We start from the raw sequence: 20,782 nt of genomic DNA on the forward strand, positions 1-20,782 counted from the left end.
GTTTTATCACCATATCCACCAGCAGGTATGGAAAATTATTTTAACAATGCTGATTTTTGAGTTTTGCAGTATATTATGGAATATAGTCCAGTTAATCTGGTTTCAGTATGTCTAAAGAGTACAGTGAGAGGTTAATTTCTGCTCAAGTGGTACCACTTAAAGGCATGTATTCTTTTAGTACGCAAGATGAAATAGTACCTTGAGTTAAATAGAATGCATTTAGGCATTGTACAAACCTGAAAGTTTTCTTCCACTACATTATTGAAATCAATGGAGCAACTCATTTCTCATTCAGAAATGTGCACACTAATATTTAGTTTTGTTTTCTTGTGGATGGTATTGAGCACTTAACTCTGAAGTGTTCTGCAAGTTGTGTCAACTAAAGTGATACTATTCAGGATGGTGGAATATCCCCAAAATATACATGTGTGTGGGCTTGCATAGATGACTATGTTTCATAGTTAATCTTCTGTCTTTTGCGGTGCTCATGACGTGTGGGGTGCACGGAAGGCATTGCTGTGATTAGTGAATTTAGTTTTCCTCTGTAGCTATTTTATTATTTTGGTGTATTGGTTATGAAGATACTACTATCTATTTGTAAATCGCTACTTTGTATTTTATGCATGCTCTGTAACTTGATTTTTTTTTTTTTTTTTTAGTTATTGATTCGGAATATATTCACATTCTAATAAACAGTTATAGGGGGACTATTCTTTATGTTGTCAGATTATATTTTTCCTTTGAGTGCTTTGGATGTAACCATGGAATATTTGCTTCTGATGAGTAAGAGCATAGGTCCTTGGATTACAGAGTAAACAATTGAATTGGAGGCATCATTGTGTGAATTCAGCTTTGATTTTAGACATATAGTTCAATTATGCTGTTCTTGGAAAAAGTATTGAATATTACCAAAAACATTAGGAAAGTAATCTCTGTACTTTGGTATGTAACAGTGTCACCAGACCCAAGAGGCTCCATCACTATTTTACTCAAAATTGGTAGTAAATTTTTTACAAAATTATTTAAGAGAAGGAGAAACTAGGTAGTGAATTGAAAATGAATAAAGTAACTTTGAATTTTTACCAAATGTAGACTTAATGTTGCCTTGTGCATGGTTGGATCTTGGGAGAATTCCAAGAAACCTTAAGTAGTAGTAGAAAATGAATCTGATTGCATTTCAACAAGTGTCTTCATTCTGAATAGTGTCTCAGGAGACAGACTGTCTCAAGTAAGAAGCATTAAGTTTTTAAATATTATGACAATTTAGGGCTTAAGGTAGTTTAGAAGTATTTTTCTTTTTGACCTTGCTTTTCAGTTATTTTAACTTTGAATTTTTAAAAAACCTATTGTATTGTCCTGAAAAGTCACTTAGCCATCTTGATTTTAACTTGTATGTCATTGTTCAAAAATGCTATTTATGATTTCTCTCTAATAGTAGTTGTTACTCTGTAAGGGTAAGTTTCTTTAGCCATTGCACTGAGTATGCTAAATTGTAATTCTAAGAAGGGGTGCTAGTTGGTGACTTCTGTCAGAGGGTTCTGCAGGAAAGTTAGATTTCTTGAGTTTGGATTGCCCATCAGAGCTAGTCATATTTATTTCATCATTGGGGAAATAAACATCTTAATTTTTGTCCTCAGTGACTTATATTTACAAAATGCAAACCCTCTCAGTGGTTTGAGCTATTGTGATAATCTCTTCCATCTACCTTAAAAAGAAAAAAAAAAGCTCTGCTATTTAGACAGTTTTGGCCAACACCAGAAGCAGAATAATTCAAAGGCTGGGTGGATAATTAAGAACTTACTCCAACCTGTTAGGTTTCAATTTCTGGAGATTTTTTTTTTTTAAACAGAGGAAAAAAATGGAAGCTAGTTATTTTATGTCTCACAAACATCATAAGCCTGAGAAAAAAATTCAAAACAAAATATGAATTTTGCATAAGGACTGTACATAAGGATATCTATTCCCTGTGTGAAAAAAAATGAACAAAGACAACGAAAGGGCCTTCTTTCACCACAACGTTTAGTGGGTTAGCATAACAGTCAAACTAGTGCTAAAGAGCTGCTTTTTGTTCTCCTGGTTGGGGCAGTGCTGGTGCTGCATCCCTTCCTGGGATTTGACAGGTCACCTTTTTCACTCATCTATACAATACGCCGAATAAACTGGAGTTGTCATTCTAATCTTTTAAAGAAACCGTGGGAGGCTGATGGTAACAATAAAGTAATACGGAATGCTAATATCATCACAATTTATGTAAGGGAGACCATTAGGATTAGGCTGAGAGAATTTTAATTGAAGTATCTATTTTCCTAAAAGCTGAATTGGAGGATAGAGAAAGAATATTTGAAAGGAAGTTGATATTAGGCGTATATTAGAAAGTATGCTAAATTCTGAGTTAAAAGATTGAAAGTGGCAGCTATAATAGAGCACTAAACTGGGTGACAAAGACTTGGAATCTAGTCACAGGTCTTCTAGTCATTTTATCTCTGAACCTCACTTTCTTCCAGTTAATGAGGGGCCTGGATTAGATCATTTCTGGGGTTTATCCCAGCCTTAATTCAGTAATTTTATGAATGAACACTTTCTTCAGGTACTAGAGCCAAATTATTATACATTCTAACTAAAATTTAAATTTAATAGATAAATAAAAATCATGTGTATACTTTGCAAGATATTTTTGGTCTTATAATAACTTGATTAAAATGCTATCTTTATTTCCATGTTAACGCCATTAAATAAGATGAAAGCTTTCAGAACATTTGCAAAATGACTGTCAGTTTCAACAATATGCATCAAAGTACCATGTGTACTAAGCGGGGAGGAGCACTTGAGGGGCTGCTATGTCAACTGTGAGCTGAGAACTGCTGTTTTTTGGCTTTTACTGTTAAAAGAAAATTCTGCTGGCTTTTAATATATACTTTGAAATATATTCATGTTTGGGAGAGAGAACCTTTAAAAACATTTTGTGTTTAATTTTTTTTTTTAATCTCTAAGTGGAATCTAGTAAGGTAGATCAGTCCATGGACTGATTCCACCAATAGAACCAATGATTAAATCCAAGTGTATAGGTTTATGTGTGCACACACATGATATAAATGGCATTACTTGTCTATTAGGATAGTACTTATTAGTAAACATTTGAATTGAATTATTTAACATTATTAAGCATAGAATTGATAGGTCCTGGCACAGATGTCATGTATATTGGCTGTTAACTACTATGTTATCAGTACCAGTGATGGTGAAAATTAATAGCCAACAGGATTCCTTTCCTGTGGTTGAGTCAGTAGAACTTAACCTTGGCCCCAAACCACAAAATCTCAGACCCTGTTATCCACATCCTAATGAATAAGCGTATGGCTTTTAGCACTCACTCCTAAGGTTCTGGAGGGCCATCTGCTGGGCTAGACAATGGCCTGGGAGGCAGAAACTGGAATAAGGAGGTAATCTGACAACCGGCGCTGCAGACCAGAGCTTCCTCCTTCTCTGGGTTTGGGTTGGACCACTGCTCAGAGTCTTTCTAGCTCTGCAGGTCAGGGAAGAAAATGTATAATCACTATCAGACTAATCACCAGGGTCCTCTATTTATCCCTGCCCTTCTATAATTGCTACATTGTAAGATCTACAAGGGTAGGGAAAGTGCTTTGCTCATACTTACATTCCTAATATTTATCCTTCCTACAACCCCGTGTCAGAACAATAAGGAAGGACCATCTAAAAGAGTGAAGGGGCTAATCCTATGGTTCATTCTAGTTTAGCTTGGGGGGCTGTAGTCTGAGAATTTTACCATTTAGATTAAACATTTTAAATATTGTTACATAAAATTATTACATAAATAATATATAATTATTATACACCTTATAAATAATAGTATAATGAATCCCTTATGTATCCATCATCCATCCCTTCTGAGAAAGATTTTCCATCTTCTGTTGCCACATACAGATTAATTGGGCCTCTTCTGTCTTCCCTCTGGCTGGATGAATGGCTAATGGTATCATTCTTGAATCTCCTGTATTGAGTGCACAACTTGCAGTGATTGAGTGCACAACCTGCCGCCTTTGGTTGTCATTTATGCTATTGGGTGGTATTCTGAGCCTCGTAAGTCATAATCTTAAAGCACTATTATTCTCAGTAAATACCTTTATTAGCCTTATAACCCTTGATTATGTTTTGTCTTTCACTCAGATGTCAAAGCCCTAGCCTCCTGGCCTTTGAGGATTGTCTGTTAGATCTTTTCTGAATGAGTCTTAGCCTCTAAATAGCAAAAGTTCTTGGTTAGACATTTTATTAAGTGGAAATAACTTTTGAGTATCATGTAAGCCTTGTGAACTGACAAGTTGAAAGGTTTTAGTTTGACTTAAGTATGAGGATTACATACAAAACTTTGAAAGTATAAGGGAGAAATTTTAAACTTATACCATTGAATGCATTCAGTAAGCTATTTTTTAGCGTTTGTATTTTATTACAAAATTAATTCTGCTGCTTCTTTACCAGTTAGGTCACAAGGATATGTTTTAAAAGGTCCTAAAACAGATGCACCCAGAGTACTGTAGTGGCTGATAACTTCTGGTGGACAGCTCTTCATTGCACTTATGCTAATTAGGTGGCCCTTACACTTGCCTTTATTCCTTTCCATAGAAGTACCTTTGTGTCTCTGGAGCTGAGCACAAGTTGTAATAGTTGTCTTTGAGTCCAAATCTTTGTGAAAGCAGAGAAATTCTCTATTTGAGTATACTGATGTGTATGAGATATTTCAATAATTTTTGGACATGAATAAGAATGTGTTGCTGCCATTCATTAGTTTAAAGGAAGAGACTCTCTTGTTATAAATTTGATAGAACCTTTTCACTTTATTTTCAAACATCTATTGGGATGATTTTCACTTTTCTGGCTGTCTAGAGTGACCACACAAAATGTAAGTTAGTTCTACCTTTAAACCTAAGGTGTAGATTATAGACACATTTTCAGTTTGCAACACAACAGTGGGTATTCTTGTTAAATTAGTTTGAGAAATTCATTTTATTTTGTACAAGGTATGATCCCTCTGCACAGTGAACAAATATATTACAAATCTGGGTTGTTTAAAAAGTATTGCCATTTCATAGTTGCACTTATGCTATTGTACAGTAATTGTGTTTTTCTTATTCATTTGAATTGTATGCACATCACTTTGAGTAAAAACTTAATTTCTGTAAAATAATTGAACAGATTTTTCCATGTTGCCAATAAAATGCACAGTGCACATGTTTAGGTTGACCATGAACCTATTTGTGACAGTGCTAGACAGAAGTTCCTAGTAGGTGCTCTGTTAGATTGGAATGTCTTTTACCAGTAACTCTTAGATATGTGAAGGCAGCTGTTGTCACAATAGATTAATCACACCCTCTGCCTTTCCCTTCTCCACTGTATTGCCTGATTTGAGTTGTATTACATTTCTTTAAAAATCATAGAATGCTAAAGCTGAAGGGTTGTCAGAGCTCCCTTACCTTTCTCTGCTTCTCCCTTTTTTTCAATACATGGGGAAAAAAAGAAACCCAGAGAGGGCAAGTAACACTCAAATCTCGACCCAATGCTTTAGCAATTCCACCATGCCACCTCTTGCTGAATTTTGCCAGAAGATACTTGGCAAAAAAGAGGTGAAACGAAACTCGAGTGCTTGTTTGCAGTTTGCCAGGCAGCAGTTATTGTACATGCAGGCTAAGGGAAGAAAATAAAACCTGGGATTGAGACGAAGTTTCTCCTTGCTGATCTGACTTCACCATGCTTCTTGATCCTTACTTGAGAAAGATATTTGAGCACTTGCTGCCCTGAAATACTGAGGTAAGTCTCTTATCTATATTTCTTCCTACATATGTATGAGAAATATTTACTTGGGCCTACAAAGTAATTTTCTAGTATTTATATTTTAATAAGGCTTTTTTTGAAAGTAAATTTGCTATTGCTGATCACTTGCTCCCATGCATACATGCAGCATTCATGTAAGTATTATATTTTCCCCTAACGATAAAATTTGCTTAAGCCTTGAGTGAAGTGGGGGAGGGAGGATTTACTCATTTATTTATTTTCTTGCTTTTGCTGGTTATTGCCCAAACTAATGGGTTCCATGGCAGACTTCCAATGTGTATTAAGGGCTTCAGAACTCCCACATTTCCTGTAGCAGCTGTTCCAGCTTTGCAGTCATTTACAGTCACTTAGTTCCTCTTCTGTATACCTTTTTGGAAGTATTTTTTACTGCCTGGACTGTTAATCAGAGAATGGAGTGGTATAGGGTGGTCATTAGTTTCCCTGCTTTGCCCTTTGGGTCTTTAATTCTTGTGAGGAGGTCCTCTTTAGGGCTTGGGAGAGGCTCCTTTTTGACCCATCCAAGCCCCAGTTTACTTACATTCATTAGAGTGGAAGTATAGATACACCTGAATACTGGGATCTGGAGCATTAGCTCATTGTAATACATTTTTGGCCACGTCAGTAGGTGGTGCTTAGAAGGTAGAAGTACTTCATATACTTACATATTAAGTTTTTACATCATGTTATAGCAATTGATTACAGTCCATTCTTCTTTGATCATTTCATTTAGTTCCATCAAAAAGCATAATGTACTTAAAACAACTTAAACTTCCTGTATCCACTTTTGTCTAATTTCCTCTACACTTTTAGGTTCCATACTACATCAAGCTCAAGATTTATGAAGATACGCTTGACAGCATGTACTCTTCTGAGTCAAGGAATGCCACTCAAATAAATTCTGGAGGCCGAATAACCATTTTTAGGGATGTTTAATTCTTACCAGTCTATGACTGCTTGCTTAAAGGCATCATCTCAGAGTTCCGTTTTGCATGGAATAACTCAGGTGTTGGATGGACTAAGGAGATATGACAAGGCCAGGACTGGCTTGCAATGTTCTTGAACTTTGAATTGGCAAGATTTTGTAAAGCTGGCCTAGAAATCATTGTTTGACTGAAAGAGGCTGTTGCACTTTGGAAACTTTTTTTTCCTCCTACTACCACCAGGGGCAGAAGAGGGAAAGTTAATTTGTATTCATTAAAGTCTTACTTTAAAAAATTGAAGTTGTCAGCATTAGACTGTATACTAAACTCTGTAATCTTGGCAGTTATAATTTGATTGACTTGACATAAATGTACAGGTACTTTAGGATTGATATTAGCACAGTTTGTGTCTATGTACTAATTATCTTAGGTAATAAAACAATCTAAGTGACGGTAACAGGAACCAAAAGCACATATACATTTCAGGTGCTTTAAAGTAATCCCCTCTCCTCCCCAGTCCCCTTTACTCCTAGGAAAATTGGTAAAACCTATTCTACGTGCTTTCTAAGCATCATGTTTCAGATAATTTAATATATAAATATTAATATGTATATATTTAGCTGATGTTGATGAGTAGCTTTATATTTATGTTTTAAAAGATCATATAATCCGTGGCATTTGGGATTGGGGGTGGGTGGCTGGTAGAATTTGCTTTTGAGAACGGACCTTTTGAACAGTTACCCCAGTCCCACTTGGAAGCTCTTCTTTAGTTCCAGGTGAACGTTATAACTAACACGCAGCTGGAGTCAGTTTGTACCATTATTTCAAGTCAAGGGATTGTCTTCTTTCAGAGAGTCAGAGAATATTCAGCAGAGCACATTGCAAGAGAGAGGCTTATCCCTCAAGACCGCTTGTCCTGGGACGGCCCATTGGCAGGGCTCTGTCTTACTGGGAGGAGGTTATAATGACCAGGAATATGGCTGTTCCTAGGTAGGTCGTATGGATTCTGGATATAGCTGGAGTTACAACCACGGCCTTCTTGGACCACACTGACTGTGGGCTCTAAGGAATATAGTGAAAAATGAGTTCAGAGAACAGATTAGCTTTGGTTGCCTTGCTGGGGGGAAGAGAATTCTATTTAACTTGGTCGGGGGAGAAGCCAGGGGTTTATGATAAACGTATGAAGGTTAGGACTGAGGCTTGTTGAAGAGATTGAAAACCTAAGTGAGTGTGCTATCAGAATCCCAAGCTCTGGTCAAAACCAAGGGACTTAGAATATCCTAGAGGTAGGGGTCAGGGGTTGTATCAGTGAGCCCAGGGACATGGGTTAAACTGGGAAAAAGTAGAACGAGGTGATTTCGAAACTTGCAAATGTCTGTTCTGATTGTTTTTTTTTTAAACAGGAATTTGTGTTAACAATCAGTTGAAGCGTATGTGTTTGTGTGTATCGACTCCCCACCCCCAATATATCTGCTTCACACGTAGCCTTAGTGTTTTTTTTTAAAAGCAGAGTTGGCACAAGAATTTGATTTCTTGTATGAGAGAGGAGGGCAGTCCTGGGAAAGACAGTTCACCTTGGATTCCTTAAAAAGCAACAAAAGAAGGGTGTGTTTTCAAGACAGGGACTGGAGAGGGCTGTTTTTACTTCAGATGCTGTACTAGTGCCCTGATTTCACTAAGTTACTTATTTGAGACACCTACCAACTTCATATATATTTTTATTAGATGTCGACAAGGATGGCACATCTGTGTACGGAGACCCCGTGTGCACAGGCGACTTCATTTCTACGTAGCTGCTTTCTGGAAGCGTGCAGGTGAGGATGGGCAGGTCCTTAATTGTGGCATAAGGGTTTTCACTGCTATTCAAGGAACAAGTGCTAGAACTGCATACGGATTCTTTCATGTAATCTGCAAGGCAAGAGAGATTTCTTAGGACAAGCAAAGACATAAGACTTAAATACCAAAAGCAGAGTACAGTTTATGTGCTTTCAGGATCGCGAAGTTGTAAACACCTTTGAATAATCCAAGATTCACTTACTAAATACGTTAAGGAGTGCTTTTCTAGGTAAGCAGAGTTCTAAAGAAATATGTTTTTGGAGGGATAAGAACATTTTTGTTTTAGTAGTCAGGTATAGCACCAGAAAGGGATTAATTCAAGATATTCATAATATGCTTTCACATCTGTTATTTAACTTTTACAAAATCTTGCAAGGATAGTTGACTGCATTTTATAAGATGATGGCCCAGGGAGATGAAGTGACTTGTCTAAGGTCATATGGCTCATGAATGGCAGTGCCGGTACTTGAATCCATGCCTTGGGACTCTTTGGCCTGTGTATTTTCTGTGATATCATTTTTCTGAATTCTTTTTGATGACTAAGCTTAGGTTCAGAAGAAGTAGGTGTGTGATTTGGCACAAGTGCCATCAATTTGGCAACCTGTAGGCAGCAAACAGGTAGTATCCCTGCTCTCGAGAAGCTCGTGATCAGAGGTGGGGCAGACTGAAGTGTAATAGAGGTTTAAAAAACACCTGGGTCTCAAACTAGGCTTTGGAAAGTTCCTGTTTTCTAGCAAGCCTGCAGTATATCTTCTGGGGTCAATTACTCCAGTTCTCATGAACGCTAACTGAAATCTATTTTAGCAGTATCTTTCTCTGATATTAGGAGAACTCATGCTGCTTCTCCTGTCGTCTCTCAGGTGCGTCATCCCCAAGACTTCAGGGTGTATTAGGGTACAAAAGTTGCAAACTGGTTTCCAAATATGAAGCAAGGTAACTGTAGCTCACTGGAGTAAGAAGGTTCTCTTTGTGACTGGGAGTCACAGTGAAACGGGAGCCCTTCCTTCAACCTCTATGCCATTTTCCCTTTTGGGGGAAGATTACTGCCTCCTGTGGATTGTTTCAAATGAGGCAGAACTTGCCCAGAAAAAGCAGGAGACTCTCTAATCTGGCAACTCTGGCCCTCATCCTTCTGTGAGGCTCTGCCAGCCAGCGGAATCTAGAAATAAGCACTGAGTTGCAGGGGCTTCGTAGTCAAGAGTGATCTAAGAAGTCTAAATTTCTGTAAGTGGTAGCAGATGGTGAAATTTCTCTATTTCTCAGCTCTAAGTTTCTATAAGTGCTAGCAGATGGTAAAATTCTCGGATGATCTTTCGCTAGAACCACCACAATTTACATTTTGGGCTGCTATTTATCTATGCTTTCTGCCTCCAACTTGTGAAATTAATGAAAATGTAAAAAAGTGAAAGTGGTAGTGTAATTCAAGGGGTTACTGGATGTACCTTGGTCCGGTGAGAGCAGAGCGAGCGCTCCACGTGACTGAAGTAGTTGAGATGTGTGCCACCACAGGAGTCTTTTCTCCCACAGCAGGTAACTGGTTGGGAGGGGATTTACTTTTTTGTTAGTATAGGGTTATTTATGTTTGTTTTAGCAGGTAACATTTCCTCAATCTTGTACAAAACTACATTCACCCATTAGTTCCTTCAAGTGTAGGCAGAGCAGTAATTATTATTTCCCCTCCCCCTTTATTGCTTATGAGGAAATTGAGATTTGTATAGGCAAGTGACTTCCCCAGGCTCACCCTGCTCATCGGTATCAGAGCAAGCTCCAGAACCAGGCTCAGAGCACTTTGTATCACAGCTTAGCCCCCAGGCAGAGAGAGATGTGGGTCTTGGGTCCTGTCTTAGATTGTGGCCTCTCTCTACCCTAGAACCCTAGAGAGGAGGAGAAAACATTCTTGCTAGACAACGAGCAGTCCCAGCAGAGACTAAAGGGAGGCTGGATTGGCCCAGCTACTGGTGAGGCTCTCATAGGGGAAAGGTGGCTCTGGGTCCTAGGCCATGACCTGCCCGAGTCACATGAAATTGCCTCTAGTGAATACTTTGTTTCTTAGTACAAGGGAGTGGGGTTAAGCTGGGAACCCCAGCTGGCCTGTTGGTCCCATTTTGGGTTCTCTAAATTTATCAGCCAAGTAGTAAGGCAGTATGACTCAGCTGCTCCTGTGGAAGCTGAGGACTACTAGTACTGCTTAAAGAAGGGCTATCCCCTAACACCTCTCCCCTCCTCCCCACGCAGGCACATCATTTTTACTTTGATTGGCAGCTGACTCAGTTGCATATTTTCTAAAATTTGAGGACTAGTGTTAGCTTGCTTTATAGCACATGTAGCTGGTCTTCAGTCACTCCAGTTAGATCACTGACACTTGTTACATCTGTGCAGGGGGCCAGGCAGGAAGGACTAGTATTACTACTTTAGAAATGAGGAAACTAAAGCTCATAAAGTTTGCCTAATGTTAGTAAGTAGTTAAGTTAGGACAACCCCTACCTGCTCTGATACCCAATCAAGGTGTTTTCCCCTCATATTTTTACCCTGTACGCGTCCTGTATCCTAAATGCAAACTATCTGCAACAGCTTCACCTTACCCTCAATAAGGAAAGCCTTTTTATCTATGGGGCCAAGTTCTGTTGAGAAAGGCCAAGCTCTTTTTGTGGACATCCCATGACTGATTGTTATGGCAGTGGGAGAGGCTTGAAGCTCTAGCTCAATGCCTAACAGAGCCTCAGCCAACCAGTAGTGGACCTCTTATTTCCACCAGAAAAGTTGGCTGCTTTCAAGTTTTGGGGAAATAAATTGTTTGCTCTGTAGCAGGGGATGCACCTACATGGATAAAAGAGATGTTGGGGCTTGTGGGAATGGGGTGAGCCTCAGGGAGAAGATGTATCATCCATAAAGGGGCCAGAGGTAAAGCCAAAGGGGATGGAGAAGAGTGTGTGTGTGCGTGTGTGTGTTTGGAGGTGGTGGTAGGAGGGTGTTGGATTATGGAATAAACTGGATTCTATTTCTGAGGAGGGAGGGGAAGGGCAAGGCCAGCTGGAAAACTATACTTCAGGAACCTACTCTTTTCCCCAGCTGAGTCATCCACCTGCCTGCTCTGAGGGAGGGCAGGGTAAGGGGAAGAATAACCAGCTGCTCTAAGACACTTCCTCATCTTTTTATAGCCCCACCTCTATACCAGTCTTTGCACTTTGGGCATGTTGCAAAGAAAGGGGAAGCATCAACCGAGGCTACCCAAGCTCTGGGGAGTCACTCCTCTAAGGCCTGTAATTAGCATCAAGGCTTAAGATTTAGCCCTATAATGCCCTGGCATTTGTTCTCATATAGTTCCTACCTTCCCCAAATCACATACAGCCACATACTATCAGAGGCAGAAGGGGCCTCTGAAATGAACTAATTGAAACATCTTCATTTTATAAAGGAAGCAACAAATCCAGAGAGGGGAAATGATTTTCCATTGCCTTCTTGTGAGTAGGATTTGAACTTATCCCAGCCTTCAGGTTCACACTATCATCTACTTAAGGCCAATATTTCACTGTTGGGGAAAACCTAGGCACTGAATGTCCATCTCTTGTCTTCTCAGCCTACTACTACTATTAGAAGGCCACACTGCCTTTTCTCTTCCTGGGCCCTAAGTCCTCACCCTTCTCTTGATTGAGAGATAAGGACTGGGGAGAGGAAGAGGGGAGATCTCGGGGGTCACAAGGAGAACCACACTGGCTAAAAAAAGTTTTCAGGATGTCAATGGGCTCCTGACTACCTTGGAAGCCAAGGTTATTGCAAGGAGAGACTTGGAGGTTGGATTAGCAAGGAGCAATACAGGTGGGGAAAGGGGCAGCAACAGTGGGATCCAGGATTTCAGGATCATTAAGGTGATGGAGAGTAGTGGGGAGGATTTCTTCTATAGCACTTTGAAATGCCTGACAGATAAGTGTTGACGTGAGGCAGTTTGCTGCAGAATAATTTTGCTGAGGGGAGCAGGGGAAGGAGAGATGGAAAGGTGTTCAGAGGTAAAATGGGGTTAGCACAGCGGTATGAGTGATCTCACACAACCTCCAGGATGACAGTGAGTGGAGGTCTTTAGTAAGTAACGGGAAAGAGGGAGCATTGACTGAATTAGATGCTTAGAGCTGGAAAGGGCTGTAGAGATAGTGCTTGCACAACCCTGTCTTTTTTTTATATATAAAATTTATTTATTTATTTATTTATGGCTGTGTGGGGTCTTTGCTGCGCGCGGGCTTTCTCTAGTTGTGGCGAGCGGGGGCTACTCTTCGTTGCGGTGCGCGGGCTTCTCATTGCGGTGGCTTCTCGTTGCGGAGCACGGGCTCTAGCGCGCAGGCTCAGTAGTTGTGGCACACGGGCTTAGTTGCTCTGAGGCATGTGGGATCTTCCCGGACCAGGGATCAAACCCGTGCCCCCTGCATTGGCAGATTCTTATCCACTGTGCCACCAGGGGAGCCCCAACCCTGTCCTTCTAATAGAGGAAGAAACCAAGACTCAGAAAACAACACTGTGATCTGATCAGTGCCACACAGCAAGAACCAGGACTAGAACCCAAATTGTTTTTTGTTTTTTGTTTTTTTTTTAAATTTTTTTTGGCTGCACCGTGCCGCTTGCAGGATCTTAGTTCTCCGACCAGGGATTGAACCCGGGCCCCAGCAGTAAAAGCGCCAAGTCCTTGCCACTGGACCACCAGGGAATTCCCCTTAGAACCCAAATCTTTTAACTCCCAGGCCAGGGCTCTTTCCCACTGAGTTCAGAGAACACTAAGACTCTTAATCTTAACTCTTAGTGGTTATAATTTGGTTTGGGCCAGTAGTTTCAGGAAATAATTCCATTCCTGCTACAAACTAGTTTATTAAATGTTTATCTGGGGAGTTCAGCCAGTTAGTGGGGTTTATTCCATGTCTTTGATAAGTATTTCTGTAAAGCTCTGAACTGTGATGTTCCATTTTCCTCTTGTTCTGGTGTGTTGGTCCCTAACACCTGTTGGTACGTTTGCCTACACAGCCATCTTTTCTCTCCAATTTAAAGGATGATTATAGCCAGAGTGGTGAAATGAAACCTGGCTGCTAGCTTCCAAGTCTCCCCTGCACTCAGACACTCAGATGTATGATCCCACAAAACAGGAATGAATGATGCCATGGCTGAGTCCTTAACTTTGTTTTACATTTATGGCTGCGAGTAACTACTATAATCACAATGCACAGGACAGTAAAGTGCATAGGGAAGTTGGGTGCTCATTTATTGAGGTGTCTGGGCCTGTCTGAATTCATTCATGCTTGAGTCATGCATATTCTCAGAGCTGTAAAGGTCCTTAGAGATGTTTCTGTCCAATCCCCATTTCTCCTTGAGAAAGAAACTGAGGTCCCAGGTCACAGTGATAAAACAGTATAGTTTTGTTTTCTGTTGTTTAGCTTCATCTACTCTAATGGTGCTTCCTTTCATTTGGGTGGTTTAAGTCAAAACTAACAAAAAATTGCCAGAATCCCAAGGGCATAGTGGGTGACCTTCTGTCCTCAGATCGTTCTCTTGGGCTGTGCACGTCCTAACAACACGTGCTGGCGGAGACTTGTCCCTCCTGCTCTGCTGTTCAGAACACAGTTCTCACCACCACCCACCCCTAGCTCACCCCACTTCTTTTTTTTTTTTCCTCACCCCACTTCTAATAACCACCTCACCAAGGGCTGAAGACTACTAGCTCTCCTTGGTTAGGAAAGTGGTGTCTCAGGTGTACCTAAGGCTAAGTCTGAAAGACCAGAAGGGTAATCTGGGAAATCTGAGTCAGTCTAGACTAGGGGTTTGTAAGTGTTAGGTGATATGCTACATAAGGATACCCTGAGGCATTTGTCACAAAAGGTCCCACTCTAGATCTACGGCATCAGAATCTTGGGGAGTTGTGGGGTGAACATATGTATTTTTAACAAGCTTTCCAGGTGATTCTGGTACACAGCTAGGTTTAGGATATCCACTGGGATTGTTGCTGTAAGTCATGTCTCTTTCAGTTTGGCTGAGACTCTTAAATAGTCCTCAGAGACAAAAGGACAACTCTTATTACATTAGTGTAACCCTTTACAATATGCAGAAACACTTCTGATCTGTGTTTTTTATTAGATACTCAGGATAACCTTGTTAGATCATAGGACAAGCATACTTATCCCAACCTTGCAATTTGAGGAAACTGTGCCTTAGGGAGGTTGGTCATAGTTAATAAGTGACATAATTTCAAAGCCACCTGTTTCACACATTCTGTCATTTAAACCTAGGCCCTAAGCTTGGGGCAGGACCTGACCTTTCATATTTGGCTTCACCTGTATACTTCCTAGAAGGATGATCCAACTTGCAGTTCCCACGTGTTAGGGATTAGTCCTGGCTTCCCTGTTCTCTGGGGCAGAGATCTCGTGAGAGTGGAGCGCCGTACGATATTAACACTAGGTATTATTTTCATTCCTTGTGCCCCAGAAAGCCAGCAGGTGCAGGGTGGCATTCCTTACCAGCGCAATGACAGGAGGCCTCTGGGGCAGGTAGATTGACTTTATTTCAGATTTTATAATCAATTTAACTTGTACTAATTGGTTGGATAATGACATTCTACGTTTCCGAAGACATTTAGTTGGCATCTATAAAAAACCCGTAAGCGTTTCCTAAGCAGGTGCAACTGAAATCAAAAGATGAAATCATTATTATTATGATTGCTCCTCCTGGGCAGAGCTACCCAGCAGCCCCAGGTCCTGTGGTCTTTAACTTTTTTTGGGGGTGGGGGAAGAGATGTGCAGTTTGTCCCTGGTAGAACAACTGGCCATTTCAGATCTGCACTCTTTATCTTGCTAAGCCCTTTCTAATGGGACGTCAGGATTAGATACTGTACCTTTGAAGCCTTTGTCCATAATGTATGTGTTCTGACGTCTATCCATTCCACAAGCACCTGCATAAAAATAGTAAAAGGAAAGAAAAATATAGGGGTGAATGAGGTTTACCTAGACTGTATGAGTTTTTTTTTTTTTTTTTCTTGTTTTTTTTTCTTTCTCCTCTACCCAGAAAATAAATAGTTCTTTAGTGCTAGAAAATTATTCTGGGTTTAATCTACTCTAAATCATCTTGACCATACAGGGATTCTTTAAAAGCTCCTAAAGCATAAATGATGAGCTACAGCACCCCCTGGCATATTTAGCACTACTGCTCTTTAACCTTCACTCTGAGGGGAATGTCTTCCAGGAGGTGATCAAAGGCAGTTCTGATGCCACCTACAGTCACTGTAGGTGACGTTTCAGGCTCCAGAAGTATAGGATAAGGAATGAATCAGAACCAGTTCTTAGCCTGGGGGAAGGGTGTATGACATTCCCAGTCCCAGTTCTGTTGGACTTCTGGGTGGGGGTGAAGACTGTTTCTCACCTTGTAGCTCTGGTCTTCCCTCTCCCCTTCTGGATCCAAAGCTCGACTGAGGGGAGCCAGAGGGAGGTGAACAGGTAGCTGAGGTTCTTCATTGGTCATCTCTACAGGATGTATAGTCATTCCCTTACATGGTCAGCTGGCTTAGTCCCCCTCCCCCTGCCCCACTTTTTTTGGGTGGACCATTTGCACATAACTGAGAGTTGTATTTGAACAATACTACCAGTGTTTTTCAGTCCCAAGGATTTCTTTTTTCCCTTTTGGCTGTCACAGTTTATCCTAGGCTCCCACAATGCATGGTTCTGAGCCCCAGCCAGAGGCAGGAAGGACACAAAGCTTCAGGAACCAAGCTCAGGTTCTTTGCTACTGGTGATCCCAGAAAAGAAATTATGTGATACTTTAAATTTGGGACAGTGATGACTTGGGCTCACAGAGCCATTTTTTTTCAGCTTTTAACTGAGAATGCCATATCAGGCAAGGCATGCAGCAAGTGCTTACTAAAATACAGTTTGACTCCACTTGACTCTCCCCAGTTTTTGACACTGAAGACCAACCCATGGCTGTTTAGATACCTCCCCATACCTCTTCCATATAGAGGTCCCTAGTTGAAATTGCAGGAGCCTACTCCTATCTCCCTTCCTTCCACACATTGCTGAGTAATAGAGCAGAATCAGGTCCAAGTTTTTCTCAAGTTTGCTCTTCTCCAAAGGGCCTATAGGTACCTGTGCCCTTCAGAAGCATCACTGTAACAGTCTGTATCCCTGGCATCAGTTCAGCACTTTATTCTAGACCAGGGCTTCTTTTGCCCTCCCTGAGGGAGGGAGGCTAGGCTGTTAACTTTTTCCCCTTTTAGAGAACAGGAAACAGGCTCAAAGAAGGGCAGTGACTTGTCTGAGAGAGATCACACCGACAAGTGAGAAGTTGAGTTCCACCTAGAGCCCAGATGTTCTCAAGTATTCTCTCCCATTGGCCACCAGCCTGCCTCAGTGTAAGCGAAAAAATGACAGTGTGTGGTGCCTCTGGCTACAGTGGTTGAAGGGAGAAATCTGGGCTGAGCCCAGAGGATGCTCCCAAAGGGAAAGAGGTGCAGGGTGGTGGTAGTGTGTGTGTCGGGGGGGTTGTATTTGGTGGGGTTATTGAATGTCCTGAGCACTGCTTAAGGGGCTCACAGCCAGGAGCACAGCCTCCTGGGTATAAGCCCAGGGTATTTGAAGCCCACTGCCTACTTAACAGGTAGATGGATTTAGAACCTTTGCTCTTCTTATGGCTACTGGCCTCAGAGACCTTCAGGGGTTGGTAGAGTTGCATTTCACTTGAGCTCTAGAAACCAGCTAGAGCCTGAATTCAGGCCCACGTTGTCAAGTGTGCCGTCTAGGGCAGGAATACTTTGTAGGGAGGCCAAATTCTCTGTTCATTCATTGCACCTACTTCTGTAACTCCTACCGCACATCCTCCCATAGCAGGACTGATTTTCCAAGTCTCTTTTTTGCATCTTTCCCAAGCTACCAGGTTTGAGCCTAATATATGAGCACCGAGGATGTTGGTTGACACATCCTGCCTCAACCTCTCTAGATCCCTACTGGACCACCCTACCCTATGATCTGGGAGAGCTAGTCTGGGGTCTCTCTCTGAGGGACATTGGGCTTTTTGGCCAGAGAGCCAACTCGCCATCATTCACATCCACGGGCCCAAAAAATCCCAGAGATGTCACCATCTCCAAGTCATTTCTCAGTGGTTTTGGGTTGTATTCTGTGGTCTGCAGGGAGTGCGGTTATATTGTGTTCCCTTCACCTAATACTAGTTGCAGTTTGTCCATATCCACTGACATGATAGGAGGAGAAGGGGTGACTGGGGGGATCCAGACAGGCTTCCTTCTTCAGATAAGGAATTGGGCTTGTAGATTAATTATGTCAGAGGGAAGGGGCTCAGCAGGGAGAGTTCTGGGACCATGGGGTAAGTTAAAGGATAGGAATGGGGGTTAGGGTAGGTGCTGGGTCTGGTCTGGTCTGACAGCCTCAGGGGTCCAGGGGATAGAGGGTAGGGCTGGGAGTCTAACCTGGTGAGTGTAGCTCAGCGGGGCGGCTGAGGTGTCTAAGTTCAATGTAGAAGTCCTCGGGCGGGTACCTGGCCTCCAGGGCACTGATCTGGAAATGGGAGTCTAGTGAGAGGAATGACAGGGAGGAGCCATTATTCCCAGGGCCCTGGTATGGCAGGGGTTGGGGGATGAGGGTCAGGTTGGAAGGAATTAGGGAGGGCTTCCATGTGTAGCATCCAAAGGCGCTAGCGCCAGCAGGGCCAGAGGGATTTGCTAGAGCTGAGGCCACTGGCCTTGCTACCCCTCACTCCCCACCCCTCACCCGCACCCCCATAGGAATTGGTGTCTGCCAGGGCAGTGGGGCAGAGGGAAGAAGCCCTTGAAAGAGGCACCTTGGTAGGGCCTGGCTCAGGCAGGGGTCCCTTTCCCAGATGGTGAGTGCATCTTTTGCTTCCAACCTGAATCCCCACATCTGGGCCCTAGCTTTCTCCCTTGTGGTCCCTGGGGGAAACCATGCTTAAGATTTATCTACTAACTAACTCTCCCAGGGAGCTGGGATGGGCCCCTGTCAATATGGGAGAAGGAGAAGAGGGTGGGATGCGATGGCAGGGGACCAGACTCAAACCACTACTGACCTAACATGTTCACATAGCTGTAGGGGGTCCAGCCTGCCATGTCTCTGTCAAGGGACTTGTTACTGAGCTGTTTGGAAAGTAGGAGAGCGAGTTACTATCTAGTGCCCTTGAGATGCCCCTGCCCAGCCTTTGCTTTTGCCCACCCTCGTGCAACCACCCCTGTGATGACCCTGACCCACCTAGGTGCTAGGTCATTGAGGGAAAGGGACAGGTAGGTGTTCTATGACAGGCCACCATGGTGTGGCTGAGGCCAGTGGGAGCAGAACATATACCCCCATCTAAGCAGTCTGGCTGAAGTTGTAGGGCTCTTGGGCCCCTGGGACAAAGGGGAGCAAAGGGCAGGGCCTCTTGAGAGCCAAGAACTGGCCTGAGCCAAGCTGGCCCTGACAGGGAAAGCAGGTCAGCTGGGTGGGGCTGAGCTGCAGGAGAAAGGGGTGTTGGCAGCGTCTTGGCTGCAACACGAGGCCATCTCCAGCACAGAGCGGGGTGCTGAGGCTGCCTGCAACATCACTGTCACCTCTGCCACCTGACCTGGGCTGAGCGTGAGAATCTTCCTTTCATGTGACCAAGAACGCTTCAGGGTAGGTTGTCCTTATGGCGCAAGCCTTCCTCTTCCTGCATTCTCACAGCTGCCCTTCATATGAGGCAAGGATGGTGGTTCTCATTTCACAGTTGGGGACCTGAGTCCTGCTTGTGGGCCCCGTTCATGGTCACACACACAGCCAGTGACAGAGCTGGGTCTACAACTCAGGTCTCAGCTCCCAGACCCATGTCCTTTCCATGTCATCACAGCTGCCTGTCCTTGCTAAAAATTTGCCAGGCCTGTGGTCCCTGACCACACAGAACTACTTTGGGCCCCTGGGGTGAAATGAGCCAGAGGGTCACCAAGTGGGCTACTCTGTAGTAACTCCACCCCCTCACTGAGTGACGGAGGGTGGCTGGTGCTTCCCTGTCAGCATGAGACCAAGAATGACATGGCCACAAGGGACTTTGTCTCTCATCCCTGGCGTCCTTTGCCTCTAACCTGTTGTAGCCTTGATAATGTGGCTCTAGTTAATCAAGGACCTCCTACTGGGAAGCTCCTGGATTCCTTTCCCTTGGCTCCTCAGATAAGCCTAAAGCTGTGCAGCTGGGTGTGGGGCTGACGGCCACAGACTTTGCATACGGACCTCAAGGTACCCCTGCTTGCAGCACTCCCATTCTATTGGAAAACTGAGGCTGAGAGCCCCTGAAGAGTGGCCTTTGGGTGCTGGCTTGACAGGGGTGGCTCTTGGGGCTATACGGGGTCTATGTCATTGTTGCTAGGGGGTTCAGGGTGCATTGCTACCAGGGCTGTGGCAGCAGCCATGGTCCGTGGACTGGCGGACATCTTCTGTGGGGCAGATGGGGAGAAAGGATCCCTAGAGCTCTAAGGCACAGACCCGGAGGATGAAAACTGTGCTCCTGGCCATGCTCCTGGCCCAGGGTGGGGGGTTGCCACCCAGCCCCCCATGGTCCTGCCTTAGCGTGTGTGTGTATGTATGTGTGTGCGCACACGCGTGCAGGTATGCAGCATGAGCCTGTTGACGTTGTGGTCCTTGGGGCTGTTCGTCATTTCTGAACCTCTCATCTGCCCACTGTGGGTCCTGGCACACCAGGGGGTGCTCACTACATGTGTGTGCTGAGACATCCTTGCCCAAGGGCCTGTGATTGTAAGGGGACGTCTTGCCATCAGCCAGTGTTATGCTGGGAGCTGTGAGGAAAGGCCCTGTCCAGGGTGTACACACCTGACCTTGAAGGCCTGCAGGACTCACTGTTAATGGGAACACTTGGCTGTGGCTGATGTTTGGGTTCCATGTCCCTTGTGATGGTTCTCATCGTGACAGTGGTTGTGGGTGTGTACTGATAACATGTAGTATGTCCAGATATAAGGATATACGGTGGTACCTAAGTAATAGTTACTCTATAATGTGCTGGTTGCACACATGGTGCTGGTAACATACTGCGGTGATTAATGCTGTAGTGTTTTGATTATATGTGTTAACGTGAGGCAAAAGTGGTTACATGGTTATGTGTGACAAGGCTACACATGATTACGTGATGATCACATGACTTGGTACCCACTGGTTACACACAGGGTATGGGGGTGT

The 20,782-nt window shown here is 43.1% G+C and overlaps 1 protein-coding gene across 21 annotated transcripts in view; it reads right to left on the bottom strand.

The window, feature by feature from the left end:
• Positions 1-3,440: 3,440 nt before the first annotated feature.
• Positions 3,441-20,782, bottom strand: part of MEGF11 (multiple EGF like domains 11) — a 377,426-nt gene continuing 360,084 nt past the window's right edge. For 3 of the 21 annotated variants that reach the window (XM_068554003.1, XM_068553975.1, XM_068553982.1), the window contains 5 exons: positions 18,654-18,720; positions 18,040-18,141; positions 15,463-15,519; positions 8,466-8,672; positions 7,588-7,826 (listed from right to left, as the gene is read on the bottom strand). In XM_068554003.1, the coding sequence (XP_068410104.1) occupies positions 7,666-7,826; positions 8,466-8,672; positions 15,463-15,519; positions 18,040-18,141; positions 18,654-18,720 (594 nt within the window). In that variant the 3' untranslated portion in view covers positions 7,588-7,665. Of the gene's footprint in view, positions 3,524-7,587; positions 7,827-8,464; positions 8,673-15,088; positions 15,253-15,421; positions 15,520-15,986; positions 16,088-18,039; positions 18,142-18,653; positions 18,721-20,782 lie in introns of those variants that run through there. The other 18 variants (XM_068554009.1, XM_068553999.1, XR_011075255.1 and 15 more) reach the window with 17 other exon arrangements.

The sequence above is a fragment of the Eschrichtius robustus genome, chromosome 1, assembly GCF_028021215.1.
Source record: "Eschrichtius robustus isolate mEscRob2 chromosome 1, mEscRob2.pri, whole genome shotgun sequence".
In the NCBI taxonomy this organism is placed as follows: Eukaryota; Metazoa; Chordata; class Mammalia; order Artiodactyla; family Eschrichtiidae; genus Eschrichtius; species Eschrichtius robustus.